This window comes from Dipodomys merriami, unplaced genomic scaffold (genome assembly GCF_024711535.1).
Source record: "Dipodomys merriami isolate MVZ:Mamm:240054 unplaced genomic scaffold, mDipMer1.0.p SCAF_7, whole genome shotgun sequence".
In the NCBI taxonomy this organism is placed as follows: Eukaryota; Metazoa; Chordata; class Mammalia; order Rodentia; family Heteromyidae; genus Dipodomys; species Dipodomys merriami.
This window is the reverse complement of record NW_027206290.1, coordinates 63,241,849-63,254,959: the sequence shown is the minus strand read 5'-3', so window position 1 is coordinate 63,254,959 and position 13,111 is coordinate 63,241,849. Positions and strand designations below refer to the sequence as shown.

Genomic DNA, 13,111 nt, shown 5'->3' with positions numbered 1-13,111 from the left:
CCCAAAAGTGGGATTGCTGGGTCATAGGGGAGTTCTATGTGAAGTCTTTTGAGGAACCTCCATACTACTTTCCAAAGTGGTTGAACAAGTTACATCAGAGGTTTTATATATAAAACTTTTCTGGGCTTTCCCTCTACCTAGACTCCAAAAACAAGAAAGGTCTGCTCTAAGAGTGCCCTCAGAAGCAACCAGAAAAAGGACTTTTCAGATCTCCCATTGAAACCTCTTTCTTCTATCCCTCCCTTCCCTGAGTCAAGGGTACAAGACTTCATTGCTGCCTGTTTCAGAAAGAAAAAATCAGAGAGAAGCTTTAGGAAGATAAGAGAGAAATGTTAACTTTTTAAAAAGATATAACTGTTACAGGATTGTGCATACATTTTATTTCAGTGCCTTATAACTTATTTCTAGATGTCTCTTTAGATGTTTTTTTGTTTTTGTTTTTTTGTTGGTCAGGGGCTTGAACTCGGCCTGGGCGCTGAACCTCAGCTCTTCAGCTCAAGGCTAGAGCTCTACCACTTGAGCCCCAGCACCACTTCCTGTTTTCTGAGTGGAGATAAGAGTCTCTTGGACTTTCGACCCCACGCTGGCTTTGAACCATGATCACCAGATCTCAGCCTGCTAAGTAGCTAAGATTACAGGCATGAGTCACCGGCACCTGGCGTTTTTTGGGGTTTTTTGTTCTTTTATTAGATTCATTGGATAATTTCTCCAGCAGCATTTTGAACTCAGATTGCAACTAAAGTTTCACAAGACACTGAGGAAATAGATTATAATTGCAACAAGGATTTTCTATTGCTTGAAGTCACAATAGATCCATCTCAGGGCCACTCTGAAGGGAAGGACCTCAGTCACCAACACTCAAGTCACTGAAGGCCAAATCAATTCCATTATCACTCCTATAGAAACTCAGGTAGTTGGCAGTTCTTTTCATACTTTACCATATGCTTCTGTTCCACTGAGGACTTCAAGCAATGTCCCACCTGCTAAATACTTGAGAGTTCAAGCTGCCTCTGTGACTCTGGTTACATTCTACCTGAGACAAGCTGACTAACAAATTAATTGTCCACATAGTGCCATCTGTAGTGAGATATTAGTATTGCATGCTCTTCACAAAATCTTACTTCTTAAGATTAATCAGCAGAAACAACAATGGTATATCTTAGAAGAAAAAGCATGGAAGTTCAGGCTATAGTCCATGGGTTGAATGTATTTCATGAAGCTAAATTCTTGAGTCTTCAGCAAAAGTGCATTAAAAGGTATCTTAGAGGGATGATCTAGGACAAGGGGGATAAAGAACTTTAATTCAAACAACCAGATATATGTTTCTACTGATAACAGATCTGAAGAACTGAGAATCACCATGAGTTACGCCAGAAAACCTTTAGAAGTCTCAACAACTGATGGCTCTATTTCTCTGGAAATGGGTTTAGAGTTTAAGGAATACGAAAGAGGCTTGGCAGCTGTTGAAGGAATTGTCAGAGCTCTACCTGAGGGCACAAGTGTTTAATTCTCTGCAGACAGAGAAACCAAAGTAATAAAGGCAGGGCTGCTATTTTGAAAGCAAGGAGATCATGGCATATGACATGAAGATAGTCCCAGTCTTTTCCTACATTTGGCACTAGAATGGATGGTAGCAGACAGAGTTTTACTCTCCTGGCAAAACAGTAGATAGAATTTCTCTAGGGATTCTGATTAGTCCAAGAAGAGGTATCTAAAAATATCAGCATTAAGGGTTACTCCAAAAGAGTTAAAGATAGTTCCCACTTAACTAGTCTGATGCTTTTTAAAGCCACAAAATGCATTTTTTAAAAATCCAATCAGCTTTCACTCAGCCAATTTAAAACAGATAATTAAATTACTTAACAGATGAGGAAAACTTGCTTAAAAAAGTGGAAATAAGCAAGAAAAAATCACTTTGCAGAAAAAAATGACTGTACTGACAATTCTTTACATACGTTATTAATATCATTAAGGGAAAACATTAATTGCATCAGTGAGAAAAGAATAGAATACTATATTTTTAAAAAAGGAATATTAGAGAAAATAAATTGGGCCTTAAGAATTAAAAAAAAGAAAACAGTAAAAACAAAACCCTGAATAACTCAAGCAAAACAGAACAGAGGAAATCATTATAGAAATGATTGATGAAAATGTTTCCAAGATTGGTTAACCAGTCCAGAAAAGTTCTATACCATTCTTTGTTCTCTTCTCCAGACTTTCTCTTCATTTCTAATTTCCCTTTAAGGCCCATGGGATGGCCCTGGGTTTAGAAGATACTTCAGAGTAGCCCCTACCCCAGCAAATATTCAAGATCCTTTGCATGCACTTGTAAACATGAATCCATGAAGCTGCATGTCACTGAACTTTTAAATCATCTTTGTGTTCTGTGAAAGTAGCTCAGTAGCAAAGAATTTGCCTAGCTTGCTCAAGGTCCTGGATTTGACCCTTAACATTATTAATCAATCAATCAATCAATCAATTAACCTCTCTGGAAGGTATTGTTCTGTCAAACAGAGCTTTGAATTTCTATTTTCCTGTTATTTTTAGAAGAGTATCAGCTGAGTCCCACTCATCAGCCCAAAGAATTCTGGACAGGGTCAGATGGAGGCAAGGTTTGGTGGATGGCCAGAACATTTGTGCAAAAGTTATATGACATTTGAGAGTTTCTTTGCAGCAAAAGTATATCAAAAAAGAAAAAAATAAAGATACCTAAATGGCCTGTCAGGACCATCATTTTAGTCAAGGCATTTCTAGTCTTATGTTCTTTCAAGATTGCTCTGTAATTAAATCAGCTCTGTTCCCATTTCACAGCACCTACCACCTTCTTCATTGAACACCAGAATTTCTTTCAAATAGTCTCATAGATCAACAAGGATTTTTTTTCCATTCTTTGAGGAATATAAATTTTCCTACTTGATTGTGAGTTAAATATTATACATGTTTATTAAGATCTTTAGATGTCATTATCCAAGTGACAGGTTCAGTTGAAAGTATACCAGTATTTCTGAAGAGAACATGTAAGCCATTGTATTTTCAGACCTTGCCAATTGAACTTATCCCTGTGAACTTACAATAGAAAATACTATGATTTTCTAGAATAAGATCAAGATGAAGAGAAGTTATTTCCTAGTGTGATTTGGTGTTTCATGAGTTCATTCCAATATGCGACATTCTATTTTTGTTTTTTTTTTTTTTTTACCAGTCCTGGAGCTTGAACTCAAGGCCTGGACTGTCCCTGAGCCTCTCTATGTTCAAGTCTAGCACTCTACCATGAGTCACAGCACCACTTCCAGCTTTGTCTGTTTATGTGGTACTGAGGAATCCAACCCAGGGTTTCATGCATGCTAGGCAACTATCCTACCACTAAGCCACATTTCTATCCCAGGACATTCTGTTTTTATTTAACTAACAACTAACCTACTGGCTCACTTTAATTTATATAATCAGAAATTGAAAGGAAATTTAATCATAGAGTTTAATCATGATAAGAGAATTTGTCCCTGACAAGTTACCGCTGGCAGAATGGAACCTGGATTTCTTGTGCTATTTAGAAAAGAAATATGTTCTCCAACTTTTTGTTTTTTTGCACTATAGGGATTTCACCTAGGACCTTGAACATTAAAGACAACCCCTTTTCCACTGAGCTTCATTCCCAGTCCCCATCTTATCTTTGTGGTCAAGAAGTTTTGCTCTTGTGTGTCATCAGCTATCTCTTTTAAAAGTATCAACTGACTCTTGAAAAATATCATAAGAAATCTTGCAAATGATTTGAGATTTATTTTTAAAAATAAAGACTGATGCATTTGAGCCAATGCCCAGCAATCTAAGGAAGATTGTCTGAATGATATTATCGGTACTAGTCAGGACTGTTTTTTTACTTAGGATTGATAATAGGAAATGCTTCCAAAGCTATACCAAAGAGGAGAAATGAGTATTGATGGAGTAGTAGCTACCCATATACAATGTAATGAACTTTTTTTATTACTGATGCTAGAGTTTGAACTCAGAGTCCCATACTTGCTAGGCAGGTGCTTTACAATGTAAGCCATGCTTTGAGCCCTTTTTCTCTGTTTTTTTTTTTTTTAGCTAATTTGTTTCTCCAAATGATTTGTGTTAATGAAATTGAACTCCTGGCCCTTAGCTAATGCTTATTAAATTATACACTGACTGTGAATCTTTATTTTTACATTTTTTCTTATTTTGACATATCTCTGCCTATCATTTGATTCCTCAGATGTCTTGAAAGCCACATCTAGTGTCTCAAGCCTGTAATTTTAGCTACTTGGGAGGTAGAGATTGAGGGATCAGAGTTCAAGGTCAACCCAGGCATTATAAGTTTGTGAAATTCTTTTATCGCAACCAATGGCTGGGTGCAGTGCCACACATTTGTCATTCCAGAAACAAAAGAGAATAATAATCTAGTCTAACCTAGACAAAAAGCAAAATACTATCTTCAAAATAACCAATGGGAGAAATAAAAAAGGAGAAGAGATTGGTATATTGTCTCAAACTCTAGCATACCTACTCAGTAAGCACAGAACCAAGAGCAGAGCAAGCTTTAGGGCTGAGAGTTGATGCCTGGTGTCTGCTTGGTGTCTTAACTGCTCTGTGAGCTACTCTTCAGGTTTATTCATTGTTCATATTCAAAGTTAGATAAATTTCTTCACTACATTTCAAAACATATTTAATGTAATAATAACCAAGAACACTAACTCATATTACTCTTGCTCTTTAACTAATTTCAATCTATGATAAATATTACATGAAGGATCTAGAAGTGTAGCTAAGGGAAGAATGCCTCCTTCACATACATAAGTTCCTAGGTTTAATCTCCAGCACAGACATACACACATACACACGTGTTAATGCACATGCACACGTAGACACAGAGTTAAAATTTTTCGATTTCTATGAAATAATAAAGTAGAAAAGGTAGCTTGAGCATTTGTAGTTTATTTGCAGATAAACTTTGTATATAACTTCACAATATTGTCTAATTTTTGTTTTATTTGTGGGGAAAAGTCCATACATAGATGCAGACAACATAGCTCAATCATAGAGTACATGCTTAGTATGGGCAAGAACATATTTATCGGATGTCTCAATCACAAAAACCAAGAAAAGAATGTGTGTGTGTATGTGTTGTCTCATAGCACCTTTGAACTGGTTTTGTAATCTTTCTAGTTTTCTCATTAATGGATTAAGTAAACTTTGATACATTCTTCAGCATGTGGAAAATAGTTATAACTTGACTTGAACTGAAGTATCTTCATTGGAGAATAACCTTTGTAGCTTACATGTCTCCTTTTTCTGTCTTGTACCCAGTGCAGATATCAAGATTAGTCACTAGCATAGTTCAAGGTCTTTCTCCACACAAATGCCCAGAAGTCATTAGCAATAAGAAGAAATTGATGTTAATGTTAAAATTCATTGGTCATCTCTTCCCTATTGGCATATGTCTTTTTTTAATTGCCTTTAACATTCACTGAACAGATCAAAAGAATTTGATCCAACAAAAAAATTGACAGCCTCAGAGTCAAACATAGCATCATATAACCAGATGTTAATTTACCCAGCCTTCTATTGCTGTGGCTCACATGTCTTGAGAAGGAAAGCCTTACTTGGTTTCTACTAGACTGTTAACTAAACCCCATGATCCCTGGTATGAAAATGCACCCAGCAGTCCTATTATATTTCTTTCCTGGCCTACTAGACACTTGGATTTACTGCCTGCCCTCTAAGGAATAGTTATAAGTAGAGATTGAGTTTTATGAAATAGCCATTTACCTAAATTAAAATTGTCAAATCAAGCCAGGCACTGGTGGCTCATGTAATCCTAGCTACTCAGGAGGCTGAGATCTGAAGACCACAGTTCAAAGCTAGTCCAGACAGGAAAATCCATGTAACTCTTATCTACAATAAACCATGAGAAAACGAAGTGGCACTTTGGTAATGGTAGAGCACTCGCTTTGAGCTGAAGAGCTGAGGGACAGCACCCAGGCCCAGAGTTCAAGCCCCATGACCAGCAACAACAAAAAAAATCAAATTGATCAATTTGACCTAATCAAAAAATAATAAGAATCAAACAAAATTATACTGTCTTCCAGCTTCAGAAGGACTTCTTTTCTGTTTTCAAAAAGTAGAATCACAAAAAAGAAGAGGCTGAATACCATGCACAAAGCATCATAATAGATCCTAGGAATGACAAAGATATCTAGGTATCCACCTGCTGATGCCTGGGTCAGGGGATGAATGGTCTTGTTGTCTATTAGAGGATGATCTCTTTGAAGGCAGAGGCTAGGTTTTCTATGCTTTAGTTTTCTGTGTACTTAGCATCTGCAGTTATTAACTAAATTGTGTTAAATGAATAAAAGGTGAAGAGGAAAAAAATGAGAAAAGAACAAAAAAGAATGTACACTCTAGATTGAATAGCTTTCAAGCTAGAGTTATTGCACAAGATAGGAAGACAATAAAAAAGGCTTTTTCTAGAGGAATTTTACCTCAATAAATTTTATACTTCAAAATATTTTTGTGACAATCTAGGGGCTTGAACTCAGGGTCTAGGCAACTGTCCCTGAGCACTTATTCTCATGGCTAGCATTCTCTTGAGCAACAACTCTACTTCCAGTTTCTCAGTGGTTAATTAAAGATGAAGGGTTTTCATAGACTTTCCTGCCTGAGCTGCTTCAAACAAGACCCTCAGATCTCAGCCTCCTGAGTAGCTAGGATTACAGGCGTGAGCCAACAGTGCCCAACTTCCAAAATATTTAAAATTCCAAAATATTTAAGCTGTGTCCCAAAATGACTTCGGATTGTTTCCAAAACCACTCTTATTTTGGTAATTCAGTTTTCTTATTCTGACATTCATTTTTGGCCATTTTAATTTTCTGTTTCTAAGACAAATATGATTATCTTAAAAAATACTTCCAGTTCAAAATAATTAACAAAACATGTTTGTATTTCTCTTATTATAAAATGATCTTATATGGTATACATAATAGAAAGTCTGGAAAAATCACTTCTATCACCTAGATATTTAACACTGGTAATTTTTAGACACTATTCATAAAGTTGATCCATGATTCTTATATTTAAAAAAGAAAGGGTTGGCTGGGAAGGTGGCTCAGTGGTAGAGTGCTTGCCTTGCATACATGAGGCCTTGGGTTCGATTCCTCAGCACCACATAAGCAGGGGGAAAAAAAGGAACTAAAAAAGAAAGGGTTGTTTAATTGTTTAAATCCTCTGAAATTTGGGGGCCAGGAAAGTACATTTTATTTTATTTTATTTTTATCTAAGCCTAAACTATTATTTATCCATATCAAGATGATTTGGAGGTGAGAGGGTAGAGGGTTGATATTAATATCAGTAGTAGTAAAGGAGAATCTACCAACATTTGTAATCCTAGGGAGGATCTTGGTTCAAGGCCAGCCCAGACCAAAAAGGTTCCTGTCACCCCTCCTCAACAGAGAGATGGAAGCAGAAGGGCACACTTGTTTCCCTGGATAAGATCAGAAGCCTAGCACAGGCAGATCATGCTAGATTTGTGCCCGGGCAAGAATTAATGTCTTATGTCAGAAATAAACATCTGTAAACAAGGCTAGAAGCTCAATAGTAAGAGTACTTACCTAGCAATGTGAGACCCTAATTTCAACCACCACCACCCCACAGGATAGACACACATACACACACACACACACACACACACACACACACACACACACACACACACACACACACACACACACACACACACACACACACACACACACACACACACACACACACACACACACACACACACACACACACAGAGAGAGAATACATTCATATTTTTCTTAACTCTCATTTCCTCCAGGACAGATATCAGTGGATGGATTTATGCGCTACCTGAGTGGAGAAGAAAATGGAGTTGTTTCACCTGAGAAACTGGATTTGAATGAAGACATGTCTCAGCCCCTCTCTCACTATTTCATTAATTCCTCACACAATACCTACCTCACAGGTAAGAATTTGTAGTTCTTTGACTTAATACTTTGGCTAGTCTCATCACTGTGGTTCCAAAATGAAGATCAAGTTTGTTCCAGTTCCTTTATCTAAAAGGCCTCAGAGAACACTGGGTTCCACAACGTAAGTCTTTCTCCACCCATAAACAGTCATGTCAATGCTTGTGAAGCAGTAGAATGTGTCTCTTCAGAGCCTACCTAAGCTTCTAAATCATCTGAAATACATCCATGTCTGCTATCCTTGGTCAATGGAATTTTTGTGCAGCAGGACTCATTCTTCAATGAACTTAAAGCTGTTTCCAGGGCTGGGGAAGTAGTTCAGGGACAGAGGGCTTGCCTGGCATGTATGATGCATTCCCTACATTGCAAAAATGGAAGAGGAAAAAATAGAAATAAAAAAGAAAAACAGCCATTTGCAGCTCCACTCACATCTCTGGGCTCTGTTTCACCTGTAAGAGGGCTCTGAGGTCCTTAATAACTTCTGCTGAAGGTAAATTGCTTTTAGTTCAAGGTGAAACAGATCTATAGGCCAAAAAACTCAGTGACTATTTATTTTTTGTAGTAAAGATTATAACTAAATAGGAAAAAAGCCACAGTGAGCTTCCTAATTTAATCTAAATGTTATATTCTTGTGGTTTCTGGCAAATCATTAAAAAGGAAAATATCAAAACATGTTTGTATATTCACAAATATACAATCTCACTTCAGATTACAAAGTTTTAATCAACACATATTTTAATCAGCTCTGAATACTTTATATTTTCAAATACATTTCCACCAAAAACAACAATGCTATTTAAAAACAACATCATTTTCCTGTTTCATATGGTCCTAACAGATGTAAGATAAAGCCAGACCTACCCCAGACAACAGATGTATGAGATCTCACTTGCTGTCCATATTTGGTCAATGTTCCTCATGCTTCAGGGCAATTTTTCATTTGGGAGAGGATTTGAACTCAGGCACAAGGCCTTAGCTACTGAGAAAGATGTGTGCCATGACTCTGTTTGTCTGGCGTATCCTGAACCCTGTTCTAGTCACCTATTCCTTCACAGCAACACAGTGGCACAAAATAGACATCATTTTATTTCAACCCTATTCAGATAGTGAATTGAAGGGATGGTATTACCTATCCCATACCATATTAGGTCACATCTGGGGACAGAATAAAGGGACCAAAGCTTGGTGCCAGTGACTTTCATGTATCATCAAAGCTCTGAAGGAGGTTGAAATGTGGAGGATGGAAGTTCAAAGCTAGCACTGGGAGAAAAATAACATGCTTAAAGTTGGGTTGAAGTCATGATTCAAGTGTTAGAGCACCAGCCAAGTAAGCAAGAAGCTCTGAGTTCAAACTTAAGTTGCAACAAAGAAAAGAGAAGGATGAAGGAAGGAAGAAGAGAGAGGGGAGAAAGAAAAGAAGGAAGGAGGGAAGGAAGGAAGAAGGAGGAAGGAAGGAGGGAAGGAAAGAAGGAGGAAGAAAAGAGGAAGGAAGGAAGGAAGGGAGGGAGGGAGGGAGGGAGGGAGGGAGGAAGGGAGGAGGAAGGACAAGGGGAAGAGGGGTGCTTGGGTGCCAGAATCAGCTGGAGTCTTCTTCATCATGCCTGGCACCTCAGCTAGAATGACTCAAAGCTGGAATGAGTCATAGCTATGAACCTAGTTGCTTATAAGAGGCCTCAGCTTGGCATCTTGGGCTCTCTCATACCACGGTAACACTAAGGTAGGTGGACTTCTTACATGGAAGCTCAGGGTTGCAAGAACAAGCAAATAAGAGGCTTGATTTGCCATTTTTCACTTCATGACGGCAGCTTCACGACATTATTTCTTTATTTTTCAAAAGAATCATAAGCCTACCCAGATTCAGAGAGGTGACGTGGACCACTGCTTCCAGTGGGAGAGGGACAAGTATTGCTTGGTCCTGATTGTAAAACCACTGCAGGTTTCATTCAGTTCAAGAGTCCACTTAGCCTCCTTGGATTCAGTCATTTCTCTGGCTACTTCAAAAGTTTCATAGCTCCCATCCAAGTTCATGGGACTTTGGGAAACAACTTTTATTCCTTCTTTTTTAGAACATGATTCACAAAGATATTTCCACGTCTATCTTCCAACTTAAATTCTTGGTTCTATAGCCTTCCTTTGCTTTTATTACCCATTTTGATGCTTCACAAATTATTCATAGTTACTAATTTGCTTTACTATAACAATATAATAATTCTGAGGAAATAGTTCCTATTGATAAAACAATGAAAACTACAAAATATAGATCGAATATCTATAAGATTATAGTTGGTTTTATTGTTGGGCTTTTTGTTTTATTTTTGTTTTGCAGGGATGGGAGATTGAACTCAGGTTCTTGTTCATATTAAGGCAAGCACGCTAACATTGAGCTACATCCCAAACTTCTATATTCTTAAAACTGCATTTCAGTAGGGAGCCTCAACCAAATTAATTTCCTGACTGTCACTCATAAAGCCATTCCTCCTTATAACTTTGTGAATGCAGTTATGGTAGAAAATATGGTTCCATGGCATCAATTTGATTTAAGTTTGAAGTGTTAGCATATTAGTGGCTAAAATTTGTTAAAAGGTAGAGCTGATGGGAATTAGGAGTCGCACAGCTTTTTTTTCTTGTGATACTGTAAATGAAACCCAGTACTTCTCACATGCCAGGCAAGCACTCTGCCACTAAGCTACATCCTCAGCCTTCACACAGCACTCATTGATGAAAAAGGTGCTCAACGAGCTGGCTCCAGATTTCTGTATTTGACTCATATAGGTAATTGTCTGCGCAATTATTTAACTTTCAGTGTTAGAATACATGTTTTCATACATTCTCAAAATTTGAAAATGGGAATTGTCTTAAATTCTATTCTGCTCATGAGTGATATTTTGTTGTTTGTTTTGCCCCTCCCTTTCAAAACTATGTATTATACTAAAATTCACATTAGAGTTAAATTAAATAAACTTTCCTCATTTTACCTTGTTTTATTTAAACTCCTTTATTTTCATTCAGAGGAATTAAGAGGAATCCTCTATAATTAAGAGAAAGAGAGAGAGACAGAGGCAGAAACAGAAACAGAGAGACTGACAGTGAAATGGACAGAGACAGACTCAGAGAGAGAGAGAGACAGAGAGAAATGTCTGTGCAAAAATTAGCACAGGCTTTTCAAGGTTTTGCCTGAAATCCTCTTTGAATAAGAGTCAAAATTTAGTTCAGTTCATATATCAGTAATAATGTCATTGTTTTAATTGTAAATGAAACTGATATAGAACTTGTGGTTCTCAAAGGCCTTTAGATAATTTGAAACATCTGTTTACAAATTTTAAACTCCTATTTTAAACTCCTACGAGTGCTGGTGGCTGATGCCTATAATCCTACTTAGGAAGCTGACATCTGAGGATCACTGTTCAAAGTCAGACCAGGCAGGAAAGTCCATGAGACTCTTATCTCCAATTAACCACCAGAAGACCGAAAGTGGCACTGTGGATCAAGTGGTAGAGCACTCGCCTTGAGCTGAAGACCTCAGAGACAGCACCCAGGCCCAGAGTTTGAGACCCAGGACTGACTCTCTCTCTCTCTCTCTCTCTCTCTCTCTCTCTCTCTCTCTCTCTCTCTCTCTCTCTCTCTCAATATATATATATATATATATATATATATATATATATATATATCAAACTCCCCAAAACTAATTAATAATGCTATAAAATAAACTTGTAACCAAAGCCAAATCCAATAGAATTTAATTAAATTTAAAAATCAATACCTAAAAGAATAAGATAGATTTTATACTTCAGTTTTGAAGATAAGTTGGAAGTTTATCTATAGAAACTATTTAAAATAAGGAGTTGCTTTATAGAAAAAATCCATTCAAATGCATCTAAGAAATGCTGGCATTTCCTGTTACAGGAAGTTAGCTCTTAACTTTTCTATTATTAGAATATAGGTGAACAAAATGACTCACAGACGAGTTGTTAAGTAAGGTGACCACCAATTCTCATCTTCCTCGCCACTTCTCTAATTTGGGGAAGGGGTGGCATTTAAGAACTAGAATTTTAGCTAGGAGCTGTAGCTTACACCTGTAATCCTAGCTACTCAGGAGGCTGAGATCTGAGGATCACAGTTCAAAGCCAGCCCAAGCAGGAAAGTCTTTGAGATTCTTATCTCCAATAAACCACTAGAAAACTGAAATTGGCACTGTGGCTCAAGAGGTAGAGGTCTTGCCTTGAGCTGAAGAGCTGAGGGACAGTACCCAGGCCCAGAGTTCAAGATCCATGACCAACAACAACAACAACAACAACAAAAAAGAGGTAGCATTTATCTTAAAATTCTAGTCTAAATCCAAATAAGACGAATTTCATTACGTGAGATGCTTTCCTTTGAACTTTCAATGGCACTACATTAATTAAATACACAGTATAAAAAATAATTAATTTACCAATGCATTTTTGTGTTTCTTTTTCTCCTCATTATTGCCCCTTGTTGAATTCCAAGGTAGATCCAATAGGAAAACTAAATCCAATCAGTGAGAATAATATATAAAGAGAATGAGTTGTTTTTTTAATTATGATGGTCAGTTTGAGAGTTTTGGGTGTTTTTGACAATATACCCAGTAGTGATTATGTTTGAAATTATTGTTTTTCTTGACAAATACACCTTGATGATTCAGAGACAAAATACATCCATTCAATCTATACGTTGGAGCACTGCATAAACCTTGCCATGCTCCTAAAACATGTCAGAGAGAAGGATTTTATACAAAGGCAAGGCAACGTGATATAACTCTGAATAACTAACACCCTTATAGAGCTCAGAACAATAAGCATTAGATTTGAGATTTCAATGTTGAAAACATTAGATTTGATATCTCCAATATTTTGATTGATTAAATATAATAATTCATATAATAATAACTCATAATTATAAAGAATACAGATAATGATGACATGCATGACATACAAGACATATGAAAAATATATGATACAGATGGCATGCATGGTGCATATGGCACCCATAGCACATGTGACATGCATGATACATGTAACACATGACACACACTCCAATATGGCATATGTGACATGCATGGCATATTTGATGCACACATGACATACATA

The 13,111-nt window shown here is 37.0% G+C and overlaps 1 protein-coding gene across 3 annotated transcripts in view; it reads left to right on the top strand.

Moving 5' to 3' along the window:
* Plcb1 (phospholipase C beta 1) overlaps positions 1 to 13,111 on the top strand; it is a 661,556-nt gene that overhangs the window by 458,729 nt on the left and 189,716 nt on the right. For all 3 annotated transcript variants that reach the window (XM_070006762.1, XM_070006761.1, XM_070006760.1), the window contains exon 10: positions 7,856 to 8,002. In XM_070006762.1, the coding sequence (XP_069862863.1) occupies positions 7,856 to 8,002 (147 nt within the window). The remainder of the gene's footprint in view (positions 1 to 7,855; positions 8,003 to 13,111) is intronic.